Source organism: Juglans microcarpa x Juglans regia, chromosome 8D, assembly GCF_004785595.1.
Source record: "Juglans microcarpa x Juglans regia isolate MS1-56 chromosome 8D, Jm3101_v1.0, whole genome shotgun sequence".
Classification (NCBI taxonomy): Eukaryota; Viridiplantae; Streptophyta; class Magnoliopsida; order Fagales; family Juglandaceae; genus Juglans; species Juglans microcarpa x Juglans regia.
Genome location: NC_054608.1, coordinates 31,660,131 through 31,678,078, shown reverse-complemented (window position 1 = coordinate 31,678,078; position 17,948 = coordinate 31,660,131). Strand labels below are relative to the sequence as shown.

At 35.0% G+C, this 17,948-nt stretch overlaps 2 protein-coding genes across 2 annotated transcripts; both read left to right on the top strand.

Moving 5' to 3' along the window:
- The first annotated feature begins 546 nt into the window (after positions 1-546).
- LOC121242484 (stemmadenine O-acetyltransferase-like) lies at positions 547-1,958 on the top strand. Its single transcript, XM_041140326.1, has one exon. It carries the CDS (start codon positions 624-626, stop codon positions 1,953-1,955), a length of 1,332 nt encoding a protein of 443 aa, XP_040996260.1. The 5' UTR covers positions 547-623; the 3' UTR covers positions 1,956-1,958.
- A 13,041-nt stretch (positions 1,959-14,999) lies between these two features.
- LOC121242423 (stemmadenine O-acetyltransferase-like) lies at positions 15,000-16,501 on the top strand. Its single transcript, XM_041140284.1, has one exon. It carries the CDS (start codon positions 15,049-15,051, stop codon positions 16,378-16,380), a length of 1,332 nt encoding a protein of 443 aa, XP_040996218.1. The 5' UTR covers positions 15,000-15,048; the 3' UTR covers positions 16,381-16,501.
- The last annotated feature ends 1,447 nt before the right edge of the window (positions 16,502-17,948 follow it).

The window sequence follows — 17,948 nt, the reverse complement described above, 5'->3', positions numbered from 1 at the left end:
ATTAATTATATGCTTGATGTCACAAATTAATTCATTTTAAGAATATATTGGTTTAATAAAAAGAAAAAATAAAAAAGATTGATTATTAATTATTATTAATGCAACTAAAATGAAGATTCATCCACTATAAATGAGGTCTATTAATAAAATTAGGTTATTGTCTTCTTCTCTTAAAAAAAAGGATGATTCAACATGTTTATATTAAGAATAAAAACTATAGGTAGGACATCTTTTTCCATGAATGTACGTCATATGTACAATAAAGATTTTTTCCACCCCACACCCATAAAATCACTTGGACTCAATTAATTTCGATTATCGGTCAAAACCACTATTAATTAACATTAACATTAAATAATAAAAAATTAAAGATTAAATTACTCATCAATATATCATCAAAAGTCTTAGTTTTAAGGTATGAAACGTCCCAATAGTCCTCATGATCAGAAAGAAATTGAGAATTAAGAATATTATTCAGTGGGTACCATGCATCCATATATGGGTACCATGCATCCTCGATGCCTTATATAAGTCATCAAACTAGAAAGAGGTTTGCATGCATTTAGAAAAGAAATTGAGAAGTGTAGTCATTCAGTGGGTGAGATTTTTACAGTTGAAGAGAAATGGCGACCATGACTGTCAAAATAAGCTCCAAGGAAACAATTAAACCATCATCTCCAACACCCCAACACCTTAGAAATCACAACCTTTCCTTTATGGACCAACTTGCACCAAACATGTATATTCCCATCATTCTTTTCTATCAAGCCAAGAATGACCGGGACATTGATCACGTCCAAAGATCCTCTCAGCTTAAAAAGTCCCTTCAACAAACCCTCAACCTCTTTTACCCTTTGGCTGGCACCATCAAAGAAGACTACTCCATCGACTGCAATGATAGTGGAGTCGAGTTTTGTGAGGCTCGGATTGGGTGCCAGTTATCAGAAGTTCTCCAACAATTTGATACAGAAATCTTGAACCAGTTTTTGCCATTTGGAGCCCACACTAATGGCGCAAAAACTGAAAGTAGGGAAGTTCTCTTAGCTATCCAATATAATATCTTTCAATGTGGCGGAGTAGCCATTGGTGTATTTGTTTCCCACAGGATCGCAGATGGAACTTCAGCAACAACATTTCTTAATGCATGGAGCGCTACGTCCCGTGGAGACGCTGTAGCTATATGTCCAAAGTTTGATGTGGCCAATTTCTTCCCAAAGAAAGATATGAATTGGTACAAACGAGACAACTTCTTGTCAAAGGAAAAGGTCGTGACAAGAAGATTGGTGTTCAACAAATCAAGCATAGCTGCTTTGAGAGAAAAGGCTTCTCCAGCTGCAGATTCCCATGTAAAGGCGCAGCACTACTTTCCAACCCGTGTGGAGGCAGTTTCAGCATTGATATGGGGACGTCTCATGGCGATATCTAAATCAAAACCAGCACCAGCAAAATTCATTCGAGCAAGTCATGCAGTCAACTTACGCGTAAGGATGGTTCCACCCATGCCCATGTATTCCTTTGGGAATCTTTGGTACAACGCTTCTGCAATTGTATCACCAAACGAGAATGTTGACAGTGACAACAATCTAGTTATTCTCGGGAGCAAACTGAATACTGCAATAAAAAAAATCAATGATGATTGTGTGAAGCAACTACAGAGCGATGCAATATTGGATTCGCTCAAAAAGGCGGTCGAGCGGTACCATTCAATTGGTGACATGGAGTCCTATAACTTCACTAGCTGGTGCATGTTTCGTTTCTATGACGTCGATTTTGGATGGGGGAAGCCAACCTGGGTGTGTTGTCCTAGTATGCCTTTTAAGAATCTCATCGTCATGATGAGTACCAAAGACGAGCAAGGAATTGAGGCATATGTTAACATATCAGAGGAAGACTCGATCATATTTGATGGTGACCTTGAACTCCTTCCATTTGTTTCTAGGACAATTGGAGACTAAATATTGCCCATGCAACCTTTCGTTTGGGCTAATTTACTTACTATATAATAATCTTCCAGATTTGTGTTTGTTGCAATATTTAGTATTTCGTTCTTACCCAATAACTTTGTAACCCTTCAGTACTAGGGTTTGCCTTTAATGAATAGTGGAATTGAAGAATAATATTTTTACAAACAAAAATTTTATGTACAGTCACTTTTACATACTCTTTTGTGCACTTTATTAATGTGAATTGACTGTGTCACTTTTTTTAATATAAAATAACTATTTTAGTCAATCATATCAGTGGAGTGTATAAAGAATATGTAAAAATGACTGTATGTAACATAACTCTTTGACAAAAGAAATATAATAATGAAAATTATTGCATAGTCCCGGAGTACCGAGTTCATCATAGATATTTCATGAATGGTAATAATACACCTACAACGTCTCTGTTATAACTCTTTTTACAACTCATTGTAAATAAAGCATTGATGCAAGTATGCTTGTTCATTAAAAATGAGTTCATTAAAAATGAGTTTCACTTTTACAAATATACCCTTTATTTAATATAGAATTGCAAAAGAGATGCAAATTAATCATCTTTCTTCCATAAATGCATTACTTAATGGTCATGTTTTCAAAACATGTCATATGAGATGACTGATTATTTTAAGTTTATTTGAGTTAGTTGTTTATTTTTCCCTTTAATTGGTCCCTCTCTAAGATAATTTTATTGGGTTGAAAATAAGCATTTTGGGCCAAGTAATAATCAAATCCCGAAAGTAAATTATGGAATTGGGTTGGTTAAAATATCGGAGCCCATTAAGTAAATATTTGATTGATTTAATCATAAAGAAAACATATGTTCTCGTAACATAGATAAAATTTATTTACCGAAAATTATTCCTAAAATGTCAAAAAAAATCTTTAACACTTGTAGCATCCTCACTACGATACGTATAATGCCCATTTGCCACAAGTTCTTTTTTCAAGACTAAAGTTTCTTTATTGCCACAAAACACTTGCGCCGAAAAAAGTGGGTAAACGTGTTTTTCGAGACTAGAAAACGCAGCAGCCTCTATTTTAAGTAAGAAGGACAGAGCATTATCTCCAAACCGAGGGCCATGTCTTGCTGTAGTTGGGCCACGACGCCACCGCAAGCAGCAACAGAACACGCCGTGAGGTGGAAAACAAGCCTCCACCGCCTAGGACACTGCTTTTTCTCTACATTCATGCTTTTTCTCTACGTTGTGAGGCCATGTCATGCTTTTTCTCTACATTCTCTCTCTCTCTCTCTCTTTCTCATCCCAATATTTCTCCCTGCTTCCACAGTACACTGCCACCTCCTAGGCACCTTGCTGCTGCTTCGTAGCTGCTCTCAAGGAGAGTCTCCGTCGCACAGCCCCTATTTGGTTCTGCTCTCATGACTTTGCAGAAATTCATGTTACAAAGACACGATAACTCCTCTCATGTTTCATCTCATGTCCATGCTCTTCATCAAGCTTTGCTTCTTCATGTTTATGCTTGTTTGTTGATGTAGCTTGTTGAACTAGGTTTATGTGGGACTGCATGCATTGGAGGATCAAAAATCTTGATCTCAAGTTTAGTTTTTTTTTTTTTTCCCACGTTGCAGTTGCGGCCAAATTAATTGACAAGCATGTAATCTGATCTTCCTTTAAAATGTAGAACTGACTGCTCTGTTTCAAGCTATGTAGTACTGCTTCAATATTGCTTATTTCTTCTTAAATATTTTATATAACTTGCCAGTACCCCTTAATTATTTTTTTATTTTTTTGTGTTCTGGGCATATGTCTTACATTATTTTTGACAAAAAGAACTGGGTTGGTTGAGTTAAATTAACATATTGAATTAATTAGAGCAAATATATATATATATATATATATATATATATGTTTGGAAAAGGGAAATAAAAAGATCGATCATTGCTCTTATTTTGTTTAACTTTTCTCCACTTTCCATATATTATGATCTTTCAATTTCTGATTTCTCTTGTTCATGCATTGGATGTTATGGTACTAGAAGCACTTCTCTGCATTGTTTGTGAAATGAAGAGATGAAGTAGACTGTTACGAGAGGCAGCTGAGAAATGAACTGTGGAAAGCTGTACAAATTCTGTTTGGCTAATCTATCTGTAATAGAGTTTCAAGATGTTTTGTGAGTTGAAATGTTCTGGAATTTTTCACATGTAATGATTTTATATATAGTTATTAAATCACTTGGATGTGATTTGATTTGTAATTTTTTTTATTATATGAATAATGATCCATTATATCATATTTATTATTAATTTATATATTATATTTTATTTTATTGTGGTATATCATATTATTGGTGCATCCTAAACGATGTTAATTAATGCAATGTTTGGACAACAAATTAGTGGAGGTGTTTACATTATGCCATTAATTTATGGATTGCGGTGGCAACATACTCATGGCGGCATTTATATAAACGTCGTTAATTTATTCAATGTGTCGCTAACGTACTATTAGTGGCATTTAAATAAATGTTCCTAATTTATAAGATGTGTCAGCAATGTAATAGTAGTGGCATTTAGCTATTTTAATTAGTGGCCGTGTTTATATTAATGTCATTAATTTAATAAATGTCTCACAATGTACTATTAATGGCATTAAAATAAATGCTGCCAATTTATATGATACGCTAACAACATACTAGCAGCGGCGTTTATGGTAATGCCGCTATTTGAATTCGTGGTGGCGTTTAACTAAATGCCGTTAATTTATTCAATGTGTCACCAATTTACTATTAGTGGCGTTTAAATAAATGCCACCCATTTATATGATACGTCGGCACTATACTAGCAGCGGCGTTTATTGTAATGCCGCTATTTTTATTTATAGCGGCGTTTATCTAAACGCTGTTAATTTATTCAATGTGTCGCCAACGTACTATTGGTGGCGTTTAAATAAATGCCGCCAATTTATATGATGCGCCGACAACATACTAGCATTGGTGTTTATTGTAATGCCGCTATTTTATGCAATGGGATGACAACGAACTAATGGCGGCGTATCGATAAACGTCATTAATTTAGAAAAGCTGGCGACGTTTAAATAAATGCCGCTAAATTGTATACAAACGCCGCTAATGAAATTTTCAATTACCAGCATTTTTTTAAACACCGGAATGGACAAATACCGCAACCCACTACCGGCGGTTGATTATGCCGGCAAAAAAAACCGCCGCTAATTAATTAGCAGCATTTTTTGAGACAATTGCTAGTGCATATCGAACGCCGGCAATACTATCTTTTTTGTAGTGACAGAAACTTTAGAAAATCTAAATTTAACGAGATGCATGCATCATGGTACTCATGTATTTGTTTTTCTAAATATATATACTGTGTCCTAAAGTTTGAAGTAAGGATATCAATATCATCATGTTAAGTTCTACTTGCCTATTATTAATTTCCATAAAAATTAAAATAACTAAATAATGTTAGTTGACCTTTTTTTTTTTTACTTTTTGATGCATGAACACAAGAAAACACATCAAAAACCCATAAAACAAGCGATGCATGCTGAGTTAACAACTTGTACCAAATACTCGTTTAGATAGTGAAAGTGTTTCATCTCCTCTTATTATTATAATTTTTTTAAATTATCATTCAAAATATAATAAACAATTTAAGTATTTTTTCAAATCTCAAAACAATAATAATATTAAAAAATAATATTCTAACAATATTTTATTCAACTTTTAACTTTCATCTAAAACCATCTCACCTTATCTCATATCATCTCACTATCTAAATTGTACAGTGATCCATTCACTAATATTACACTGATACATTTTGTTCATCCTAAGAAAATTAGCAGACGCTAGGCGGGCCGTAGCCGGCCTCAAAGCCTGAATATTTTAATTATACCTTTTAAGCACATTAGGTTCTTAAATTAAGTTAAATTTTGCAGTCTCTCTCTCTCTCCCCTCTTCAATGGGCGATAGAGGAGAAGTTAGTCAGTCTCATTTACTCTCGTGGGGGTAAGGGGAGCTGAAGTTAGCCATTGACGATGGTGGTGAAGATTGAAGATGGAGGAAATTGAAGTTGAATGGGAGCGATTAAGACTGAATGATGAAGAGAGCATTCTGATAGTAGTGGATTTGGAAAATATGGAGGAATTACGAAAAAAGGAGGCGAGGAACTTAGTTGGAAGAATCTGTTCAAATTGAACGATTAGTTAGGAAACTATGAGGAAGATGATGGAGAAGATCTGGCGAGTAAACATGAGCATGGAATTTACTGAGATTGGAACAGATACCTTTGTGGTGACCTTTACAAACCGTGGAGATAGAAATAGAGTTCTTGCGGGATGTCCATGGTTATTTGACAGCCATCTATTTGCTCTTAAACCATTTGATGGAAGTACGCAGGCTTACCTCCTGGATTTCACAACGGCAATCTTTTGGATCCAGATGTACAACTTGATGCTAGGAGGAATGAGTTGTAAGATGGGGGAAACGATTGGTAAATCCATCGGGACGGTTCTAGAGGTGGAAGGTGAGTAGAATGAGGTGGTCTGGGGTCGCTTTCTGAGGGTGAAGGTGGAGTGTGAGCTTACAAAACCTTTAGCTCGAGGAAGAACGGTGAGTTTTGAAGGGAAAAAACTTTGGATTCCATTTAGGTATGAAAAACTACATAGAATTTTTTTTCATTGTGGTTGTATAATGCACTCAAAACAGGGTTGTTTGGGTGGAGAAGTGGTGGATATAAACGAAGATGTTGATTCAAAACAATTTGGAGCTTGGATGAGGGCCTCAACTGCTAGACATAATCGGGCAACTAGGCAACCAAAAGCTTCAGGAATGAGAGGGAATTCTGCAAATGCTGATCAGAGGGATAATGGAGAGGAGGAGATAGGTGGAGGTGTGAGGAAGGATAAGGGGAGTATGGAAGGTGGTATAGAGACGACAGAGGTGGCTGAGATGACACAAGGGGTCGAGAAATAGAAGATGATTAAAGTAGAAAAAGCCTTGGTGTCAAATACAGTGAGCTCAACAGAAGATCCTGAGGAGGTTCACTCACATGCTACTGATAGTGAATCCTACTCAGCAAGCTTAATGAATGTTAATGAACAAAAGAATGGAAGAACTAGTAGCTGGAAAAGGAGGGCTCGTGTCCTTAAAACTTATGGTGAGTCTCAACCTTCTAATTCGATTTTGAAAAGAAATGTTGTTGGTAATGTAGATGAGATGGGGCCTATGGAGGGAAAGGGGAAAAGATTGAGAAGGGGAATTGTTGGGATGGAAGGTATGAATTCAAATTGTATGGTGGAGGCTGCTGAGCAGCCCCACCAAGACCAATGAAAACCTTAGTATGGAACTATCGAGGGCTTGGCAACCCTCGGACAGTTCAAGACCTTAACCTTCTGGTTAAGGAAATGAGGCCTGGTTTGATTTTTCTGATGGAGACAATGGTGAAAGCAGGAAGAATAGAGGGATTAAAAAACAAGTTAAGAATGGAGGGTTGTTTTGTGGTTGACTCTCTAGGAAGGAAGGGAGGTCTTGTTCTTTTTTGGGATAGTGAAGTAAAGGTGGAGATTATCAATTTTTCTCAATGGCACATCAATGCCATTGTTAAAATTGGTAATGTAGAAGATGGGATTTTACTGGTTTTTATGGGCACCCAAAGGCCGCCAAGAGGAAGTTCACATGGGAGTTGTTGTCTAGATTAAAACCTAGTGAAGGAAGAGCTTGGTGTGTTGCAGGGGACTTTAATGAGATTTTGACCCAAGATGAAAAAAAAGGGGGACAGTTGAGACCTGAGGGTCAGATGGGGATGTTTCGTGATGCTTTAGAAATAAATGAGCTCTTTGATATGGGTTATGTGGGGGACTGCTTTACATGGGGTAATGGTCATGATGATCATACCTTTACACAAGAGAGACTAGATAGATATGTAGCAAATAAGGAATGGAGAGGAAGATTCCATTTAGTCAAGGTGGAAGGTCTACTTGTAAGAAGTTCAGACCATAAACCTTTGCTAATGACTGCAAGTAATTAAAGGAATGGGGAGAGGAGAAGAAGATTTTTGTTTAAATTTGAGGCCAGCTGGCTTAAAGAGGATGACTGTGAGAGAGTAGTGAAAGAAAGACAATTAAACAGTTGACACTTGAGCCAATTAAACAGGTGCATAATTTGTTGCTAAAATGCAGTGATGAGCTAACAAAGGGATTCAGAAAGAAAGACAAGGAAAGAGGAAGGAATATCGAGCAGTTAACAAAGAAGATAAAGGAATTGCAAGATATGGAGGGTCTCAAGGCTGTAGCAAAACTGAGAGAGCTTAAGAAAGAGGTTGGGAAGTTGCTTGAGCAAGAGGATCTAAGATGGAAGCGAAGGACCAAGATGAATTGGTACAAATTGAGAGATAAGAACACAAAATTCTTTCATGCTTGTGCCAATCAGAGGAATAAAAGAAATAAAGTGCTTTCTGTGAAGGATGCTCAATCAGTTTTGAGAATTGAGGAGAATGAGATAGCTGAGGCTTTTAAGAGGCATTTTTCTGAAGTTTATAGATCTGAATCCCACCAAGGGAGGCTATTGAGGAATGAATACGCCCCATTAATAAAAGAATAACAAGTTGTATGAATGAGAAGCTAGAAAAAAGATTTCATAGGAGGAAGTGGAGGCAGCTTTGTGAGATATGGGCCCTCATAAATCTCCTAGTCCGGATGAATATAATGCTTGTTTCCACCAGAACTTATGGGGGATTGTGGGTGAAGAGATTAGTAAAGTAGCTTTGAGTTTTCTGAATGATGGCAAGATTGAAAAGTCTTTGAATTTCACATACAAAGCATTAATTCAAAAGTTTTCTGAGCCTTTGAAGGTGGGGGATTTCGGGCCAATAAGCTTGTGCAATGTCTTATACAAGCTCATTACAAAAACTTTGGCAAATAGATTGAAGAAAGTGTTAAATGATGTGATCTCACAGAATCAGAGTGCCTTCATCCCAGGTAGATTAATCACTGATAACATAGTGGCGGCATATGAAGCTCTTCATTCTATGAAAACCAAACTCAAGGGCAAGATGGGGATAATGGCTCTGAAGTTAGACATTTCAAAAGCCTATGACAAAGTAGAGTGGTGTTACCTTGAGGCAATAATGGTGAAAATGGGCTTTGGAAAGAGGTGGATTAATTTGATCATGACATGCATTACCACTGTCTCCTATGTTGTGTTGCTGAATGGACAACCTAGAGAGGTGATTATTCCATCAAGAGAGCTGAGACAGGGTTGTCCCATTTCTCCTTATCTTTTTCTATTATGTGCTAAAGGCTTGAGTGGTTTAAATGAGGCTGAAGGGGCAGGTTTGATTAGAGGAGTGGCAGTGGCAAGAGGTGGAGTATAGCTTACTCATCTCCTCTTTGCTGATGATTGCATTATCTTTGGAATGGCATGTTGGGAGGAATGGGTGAAAACAAGGGACATTTTGCAAACTTATGAAAGGGCCTTAGGGCAATGCCTCAACAAACAGAAAACCACTATTATGTTCAGCTCAAATGGAAGGAAAAGGGACTGGGAAAGGATTATGACATATTTGGGTGCTCGAGTTCAAAATAGCTTTGAAAAGTATCTAGGACTACCTGCAATGGGGGGGAAATCCAGATATGATACTTTTAGAGGAATTAAAGATAAAGTGTGGCTGAGATTGAATAATTGGAAGAATCACTTCCTGTCTCCTGTTAAGAAAGAAGTCCTCTTAAAGGCAATGATTCAATTGATCCCTACTTATTGTATGAGTGTTTTTGCACTTCCAAAAAAACTCTGTAAGGAGATAGCTGCTGAGATGGGGAAATTCTGGTGGAGTTTCAAAGGAAATGACAAAAAGATAAGGTGGATGGGCTAGGACAAAATGGGAGCTTCAAAAAAATGTGGTGGTCTTGGATTTAGGGAACTTGAGAGTTTCAACAGAGCTCTTCTAGCAAAGCATTGTTAGAAAGTTTTCCAAAACCCTGAATATATTACAGCCAGGGTCTTACATGACAAGTATTTTAAATTTTCTGGTATGTTGGAGGCAAAGTTAGGCAGTAAACCTTCATTAATTTGGAGGAACTTGTGGGGGGCTGTGGACCTATTAAAAGAAGGGCTTGTGTGGAGGGTTGGTAATGGGGAGAGTATTAAAATATGGGGTGATAAGTGGATTCCTCAACTATCATCTTATAAAATATAATCTCCTATCAAGTGCTTAAATGAGGTTGATAAGGTGGCAGTGCTCATTGATGGAGAAAAGGGTGAGTGGAAAGTGGAATTGGTGAAAGAAGTCTTCAATGAATATGAGGCTGGAATTATAAGATGTTTACCTATTAGTAAAACTGGTAGGCCAGATAAACAATCTAGGCACCTTCTAAGAGTGGGGTTTTCAATGTGAAATTTGCTTACCATTTTAAAATGGAGAGGAGGAGAAGGTTGATAAGGGAGTCCTCAAACGTCTTTTTTGAAGATGAAGGATGGAACGATATTTGGAGATTAAAAGTCCTTGGGGTTACAAAGATTTTCATTTGGAAAGCTTTAAATAATTGATTGCCAACTAAAAGGAACCTGTTTAAAAGAAAAATACTTGAAAATCCTTGTTGTCCTATATGTAATCAGTATGAAGAAACTATCTGTCATGTTTTATGGAGTTGTGTTGTAGCAGTAGATGTTTGGGCAGAAGGTAGAAGTCCAGTTCAGAAATGGCCATCAGAAGAAGTGGATTTTGGGTTTGTATGGAGGAAAATGTCACAATCTTTGAGCATGGAAGAATTGGAATTGATTGCTATAGTCTTGAGGAATATCTGGTTAAGGAGAAACAGATTTATCTTTGAATCATGCTTTAATAGTCCTGTGAGCATTTTTAAGCAAACCGAAATGACAAGGGCAAAGTATATGGTAGCAAATAGTGCAGAATGCCCAGGAAGAAACCTTGCAGAAAGAGAGGAGGTGAGGTGGAGAAAACCAAGGGAGGGGGTGACAAAAATAAATTGGGATGCTGCCTTTCTGAAGGCAAGAGGATGGGAATTGGGATTGTGTTTCAAGATCAAGAAGGAGATATTTTGTTATCTGCTTATATACCACAATCAAGTATCATGTCAGCAACTCAAGCGGAAGCTACTGCTTTATGGAAAGCTGTGAAGATGTGTGATGAGCTGCAGATGGGTGAAGTTGAACTAAAAGGTGATGCTTTAAGCATTGTTAAAGCTGTTAACAATATAGATGAAAATTGGGAGTGGAGAGGTCAGATAATTGAAGATATCCAGGGGTTGTTACACAATAGTCCTCAATGGCTAGTTACTTATACACTTAGAGAGGCAAACAAAGCAATTGATTATTTAGCAAAGCTTGCATTGAATGTAAGTGAAGAGGTAATCTGGATGGAAGATGGCCCTGAGGGTCTGTATAGTTTGATTTTATAGGACAAAACTGTAACTGATTCTTATTAATGAAATTCAGAGGTATGTTTTGATTCAAAAAAAAAAAAAGGTTCCAAGTCTCAAAAGATGCAGCTAGCGGATGGAAATTAGATGTAGATCATTTAATCACATTTATATTTGTCTCATTAATAACTTAGCCTAACAAGTGAAATATTTAATTAATAAAATAAAATGTAGAGTTAAGATTTGAATTCAGAATCTCTACTCTGATTTAAACTTTTGAAATAAGTAGTGACATAGCCAATTACGTAGACTTATACGTAAAAGAATACGCAAAAATGATTGAACATAGTTTTTCTAATTTAACTTAAAAGAAAAAATTTAAAATTTAAATCTTACAAATTAAATCTTGCCTTTTAAATAAATAACTCTACTTTCCATTGTCAATTACCTTTATCCAAGGCATCTTAAAGTTTTTATTCGAACTTATATAGGTCTCAAGTGGGAGAAAAAAAAATTCACAAAGTGAGCGCCCTACAAAACTTCTTGCTCAATTAATACTTAACAAAATATTTATTTTGGCAACAATAAATACTGTAATGCTCACTTTGTATATCCGTCTTTTTCTCACCCGAAATTCTCAAGTTTAAATAAAGATTTGAGTTATATTTCCGTCAAAACACACATTAACATTTACATGAAAAAGCACCAAAAGATGAAATTATCCATTCATATATTGTGAAATCTTATAGTTTCAAAGCAAGTATAATTTAATCTTTTTCAAGTATGAAATGATCAAATAGTCCTAAAAAAAACTTAAATTGGTTTGGTGGGATATATCAAGTTCTACTTGCATATATATTATTATCTCGAGTCAATATGGAAAGAGAATTAACTATAATTAACGGCCTCCAATTAATAAGCTTAATTTATCATTAATGGAAATTAAAACAACCAAGTAGTTCTAGATCATGAATAGAGAGCTGACAGCTGGTTTATTTAATTAAAATTAATCCAACGGTTGTAAGGACATGCAGTACAATTAGTTCATCCTACAAATTAATTAAATATAATCGCTCGGAGTCTCAAAAGTTGAATTTTACGTAGTTCAGACTTCAGACGAATTAGGTTGCATTTTACGTACTACGTAAGTAGTTCAGACAACAGCTTTAAGGAATTTAAGTTCAAACATTATAAAATATAAAATATTTATTTGTGACCAATTATTTTTAATAAAATAATTATTTTCAGTTAAAATGAATCTATTTTTTTTGTAAATTATAATTATTTTCATCGTAAAAAAAATATCATAAATACCTATTTTTCTCGTAATGATATATGTTTTCTTCCTCTTTCATTATGTTTGGTCATGAGTTAAAGGTTATATATTACTATATATATATATATATAGTAATAAGTTCTACTTGCATGCATTGCAAATTAATGTTATTTGAAGTCAATATATTGAATATGATATATATATATATATATAGCCTAAGACTTCTAGATTTAATTGTTAGGTTTCCAATGTGATCGCAATAAAACAAGCTGTCCTTAAAATAGTGAGCTGAGTCTAGAAGTGATCCAACGCGGGACGTTGCATGCTGCTAGGGACACGTGCGTACGATTGCTTAATTCATCTTAATTAAGAAATTAATGATATTCATACTAGGTAGGCCGGCCAGTTGGTAGCCTCAAAAGTTATATACGCTCATGGAAATTAAAAATTGAAGTAATATTAATGCTGCATATATATAATATATACATATATGACTCAATTAATTATATGCTTGATGTCACAAATTAATTATTTTTAAGAATACATTGGTCTAACAAAAATAAGATATAAAAAAGATTGATTATTAATTATTATTAATGGAGCTAAAATGATGATTCATCCATCATGAATAAAGTATATCAATAAAATTAAGGTATCGCCTTCTCTTAAAAAAAAAATGATGATTTGACATGTTTAGAAATAAAAACTATAGCTAGGACATCTTTTTCCATGAAAGATAAATGTATAATAAAGAGTTTTTCCACCCCCATCAGCTACGGCCTTCACCCATAAATTAATTTGGACTCAATTAATTTCGATTATCCAATCGGTCAAAACCCACTTTTAATTAAAATTAATATAAAATAGTAAAAATTTAAAAATTAAATTACTTGTATCCATATATCATCAAAAGTTTTAGGACTCATTTGAATAATGAGATGAAATAAGATGGTTTTAGATGAGTTTAATAAAATATTGTTAGAATATTATTTTTTTAATCTTATTATTATTTTAAAATTTAAAAAAATTAAATTATTTATTATATTTTGTATAAAAATTTAAAAAAATTATAATAATACGATAATATGAGATTCGAAAGTTTTTGTATCTAAACAAGCTTTTAGTTTTATGGTATGAAACGTCCCGTCAATAGTCCTCATGATCAGAAAGAAGTTGAGAAAGAATAATTATCCAGTGGGTACCAAGCAAAGTTTTAAATTTCGTACCGTACCGGTTGGTACGGTTGAAATTTTTCGTTTCAGCCGTCCGACCGGTACAGGTACTATACATGTTCCGTACCGGCCAAAATACCGGCCGTACCGGCTGGTACCGGTCATACCGGCCTAAATTTTGGCCTGTACCGGCCTATATTTCGGCCGGTATTTCGGCCTGTGTTTTTTTTTCGTTTTTCAAACTACAAACTTATTTTTTAACCCTCAATTCAGACTAGACTATTTATAATTTATATATATATGTATTTGTATATAATTTATTTATATATAGACTATTATTTTGGAATATAATTTTTATATATATTTATATATATAATTTATTTATAGATCGACTATTCCGAAACGTTATCCCGAAACGCTATCCCGAAACGGTACCGGTACCGAAATATTTCGTTCCAGTGCCTTGACCGATACGCTGTCCGGTACGGTATTCAAAACATTGGTACCAAGCATCCTCGATCCCTTATATAAGTTGTAAGTGTTTGAAAACCACCACTCATTTCAGTAGTGAGTCCATTTCATATATAGACGTAATTATATATTTGTATATAGAAAGTACATGTATGAAAAGATTACAATTGAATGGAAATATTAAAAAGTTGCTATATTTACCAGTCAATAGATATACAAATGGAAAGCCTTAGATCAAGGCAAAGGATCCTCAGCATGATCCTCAACATAAGTCATCAAACATGAAAGAGGTTTACACAATGTTTTGAATACCGTACCGGACGCCGTACCGGTCAAGGCACTAGAACGAAATATTTCGGTACCGGTACCGTTTCGGGATAGTCGATATATAAATAAATTATATATAAATATATATAAAAATTATATTCTAAAATAATAGTCTATATATAAATAAATTATATATAAATATATATATAAAAATTATAAATAGTCTAATATGAATTGGGGGTTAAAAAATAAGCTTGTAGTTTGAAAAAACGAAAAAAAAAAAAAAAACACAGGCCGAAATATAGGCCGGTACAGGCCGAAATTCAGGCCGGTACGACCGGTATGGCCGGTATTTTGGCCGGTACGGAACATATATAGTACCTGTACCAGCCGGACAGCCGAAACGAAAAATTTCAACCGTACCGGCCGGTACGGTACGAAATTTAAAACACTGAGTTTGCATGCATTTATAAAGAAATTGAGAAGCGTAGTCATTCAGTGGGTGAGATTATTACAGTTGAAGAGAAATGGCGACCATGACTGTCAAAATAAGCTCCAAGGAAACAATTAAACCATCATCTCCAACACCCCAACACCTTAGAAATCACAACCTTTCCTTTATGGACCAACTTGCACCAAACATGTATATTCCCATCATTTTTTTCTATCATGCCAAGAATGACCGGGACATTGATCACGTCCAAAGATCCTCTCAGCTTAAAAAGTCCCTTCAACAAACCCTCAACCACTTTTACCCTTTGGCTGGCACCTTCAAAGAAGACTACTCCATCGACTGCAACGATAATGGAGTCGAGTTTTGTGAGGCTCGGGTTGGGTGCCAATTATCAGAAGTTCTCCAACAATTTGATACAGAAATCTTGAACCAGTTTTTGCCATTTGGAGCCCACACTAATGGCGCAAAAACTGAAAGTAGGGAAGTTCTCTTAGCTATCCAATATAATATCTTTCAATGTGGCGGAGTAGCCATTGGTGTATTTGTTTCCCACAGGATCGCAGATGGAACTTCAGCAACAACATTTCTTAATGCATGGAGCGCTACGTCCCGTGGAGACGCTGTAGCTATATGTCCAAAGTTTGATGTGGCCAATTTCTTCCCAAAGAAAGATATGAATTGGTACAAACGAGACAACTTCTTGTCAAAGGAAAAGGTCGTGACAAGAAGATTGGTGTTCAACAAATCAAGCATAGCTGCTTTGAGAGAAAAGGCTTCTCCAGCTGCAGATTCCCATGTAAAGGCGCAGCACTACTTTCCAACCCGTGTGGAGGCAGTTTCAGCATTGATATGGGGACGTCTCATGGCGATATCTAAATCAAAACCAGCACCAGCAAAATTCATTCGAGCAAGTCATGCAGTCAACTTACGCGTAAGGATGGTTCCACCCATGCCCATGTATTCCTTTGGGAATCTTTGGTACAACGCTTCTGCAATTGTATCACCAAACGAGAATGTTGACAGTGACAACAATCTAGTTATTCTCGGGAGCAAACTGAATACTGCAATAAAAAAAATCAATGATGATTGTGTGAAGCAACTACAGAGCGATGCAATATTGGATTCGCTCAAAAAGGCGGTCGAGCGGTACCATTCAATTGGTGACATGGAGTCCTATAACTTCACTAGCTGGTGCATGTTTCGTTTCTATGACGTCGATTTTGGATGGGGGAAGCCAACCTGGGTGTGTTGTCCTAGTATGCCTTTTAAGAATCTCATCGTCATGATGAGTACCAAAGACGAGCAAGGAATTGAGGCATATGTTAACATATCAGAGGAAGACTCGATCATATTTGATAGTGACATTGAACTCCTTCCATTTGTTTCTAGGACAATTGGAGACTAAATATTGCCCATGCAACCTTTCGTTTGGGACTAATTTACTTACTATATAATAATCTTCCAGATTTGTGTTTGTTGCAATATTTAGTATTTCGTTCTTACCCAATAACTTTGTAACCCTTCAGTACTAGGGTTTGCCCTTAATGAATAGTGGAATTGAAGAACAATATTTTTATAAATAAAAATTTTATGTACAGTCACTTTTACATATTCTTTTGTACACTCTATTAATGTGATCGATTGACTGTGTTATTTTTTTAATATAAAATAACTGTTTTGATCAATCACATTAGTGGAGTGTACAAAAATATACACAAAAAGTATTAATGCACCTATAATACCTCTATTATAACTCTTTTACAACTCCATGCAAATAAAGCATTAATGCAAGTATGCTTGTTCTTTAAAAATGAGTTTCACTTTTACAAATATACCCTTCATTTAATTTAGAATTGTAAGAGATGCAAATTAATCATCTTTCTTCCATAAATGCATTATTTACTCATATAAGAAGTCAAAGAAATATTTTACAAAATATATAAAAATTAACACTGGAGTGAGATTACAATTATATATATAGTGGAATAAATTGTAATTAATGGTAGTAGTTCAAATATGTCATGCGATGACTGATTATTTTAAGTTTATTGGAGTTAGTTGTTTATTTTTCCCTTTTGGTCCCTCTCTTATAAGCTAATTTTATTGGGTTGAAAATAAACATTTTGGGCCAAATATTGATTAAAGCCCAAGAGTAAATTATGGAATTGGGTTGGCTAAAATAACGGAGACCATTAAGTAAATATTTGTTCTCATAACATAGATAAAATTTATTTACTGAAAATTATTCCTAAAGTGTCAAAATAGATCTTTAACACTTGTAGCATCCACGCTACTATGTGTATGTCCATTTGCCGCGAGTTCTTTTTTCACGACTAAAGTTTCTTTATTGCCACAAGACACTTCGCCCAAAAAAGTGGGTAAAAGTGTTTTTTATGACTAGAAAACGAAAGTGACTAAATAGTGACAAAAGTATTATACTTTGAGACAAATCTATTTCTTTTTTAGGCAAAAATAGATGGTGGCATTGTCAAACGAGTTTTGGTATTCATCATTTTCACACATTACTTTTATTTAAAAAATAATAATTTTTTTGTTTTGTTTTATTCTTCTTAAATTAATTGAATTCATGTACTCGTCATCCATATACTACACATTTGATAAAAAAAAATGTAATGTATAGTATGTACATAGGGATGATGAATAGAATTTTTATTGTCAAAATTCTTTTTACGAACGAGATTTGCGGATCAAAAACATTGTCTTTGATCAACAATCATTAATATGCCCCTTCTTCATAAGTTCGGTGTTCCAACCTAAATTTTGACTACTTTCAATCTCTCCATTCCTCTCTTGAACGCCATTCTCTAATTTTTTTTCTCTTAAAAAAATATAGGTTCTATGCCTAGTTCTCGCTTCACCTTTTCCCCTCTTGATGCTACAAACATTTGCATTCTTCATTTGCTGCATGTACTAGCATATTGATGATCTATCACTTTCATTTTGCAATTGCAA

What these genes read in the sequence shown, in the direction of transcription:
- LOC121242423 (XM_041140284.1), top strand. Translation starts at nt 15,049, where the DNA reads ATGGCGACCATGACTGTCAAAATAAGCTCCAAGGAAACAATTAAACCA.
- LOC121242484 (XM_041140326.1), top strand. Translation starts at nt 624, where the DNA reads ATGGCGACCATGACTGTCAAAATAAGCTCCAAGGAAACAATTAAACCA.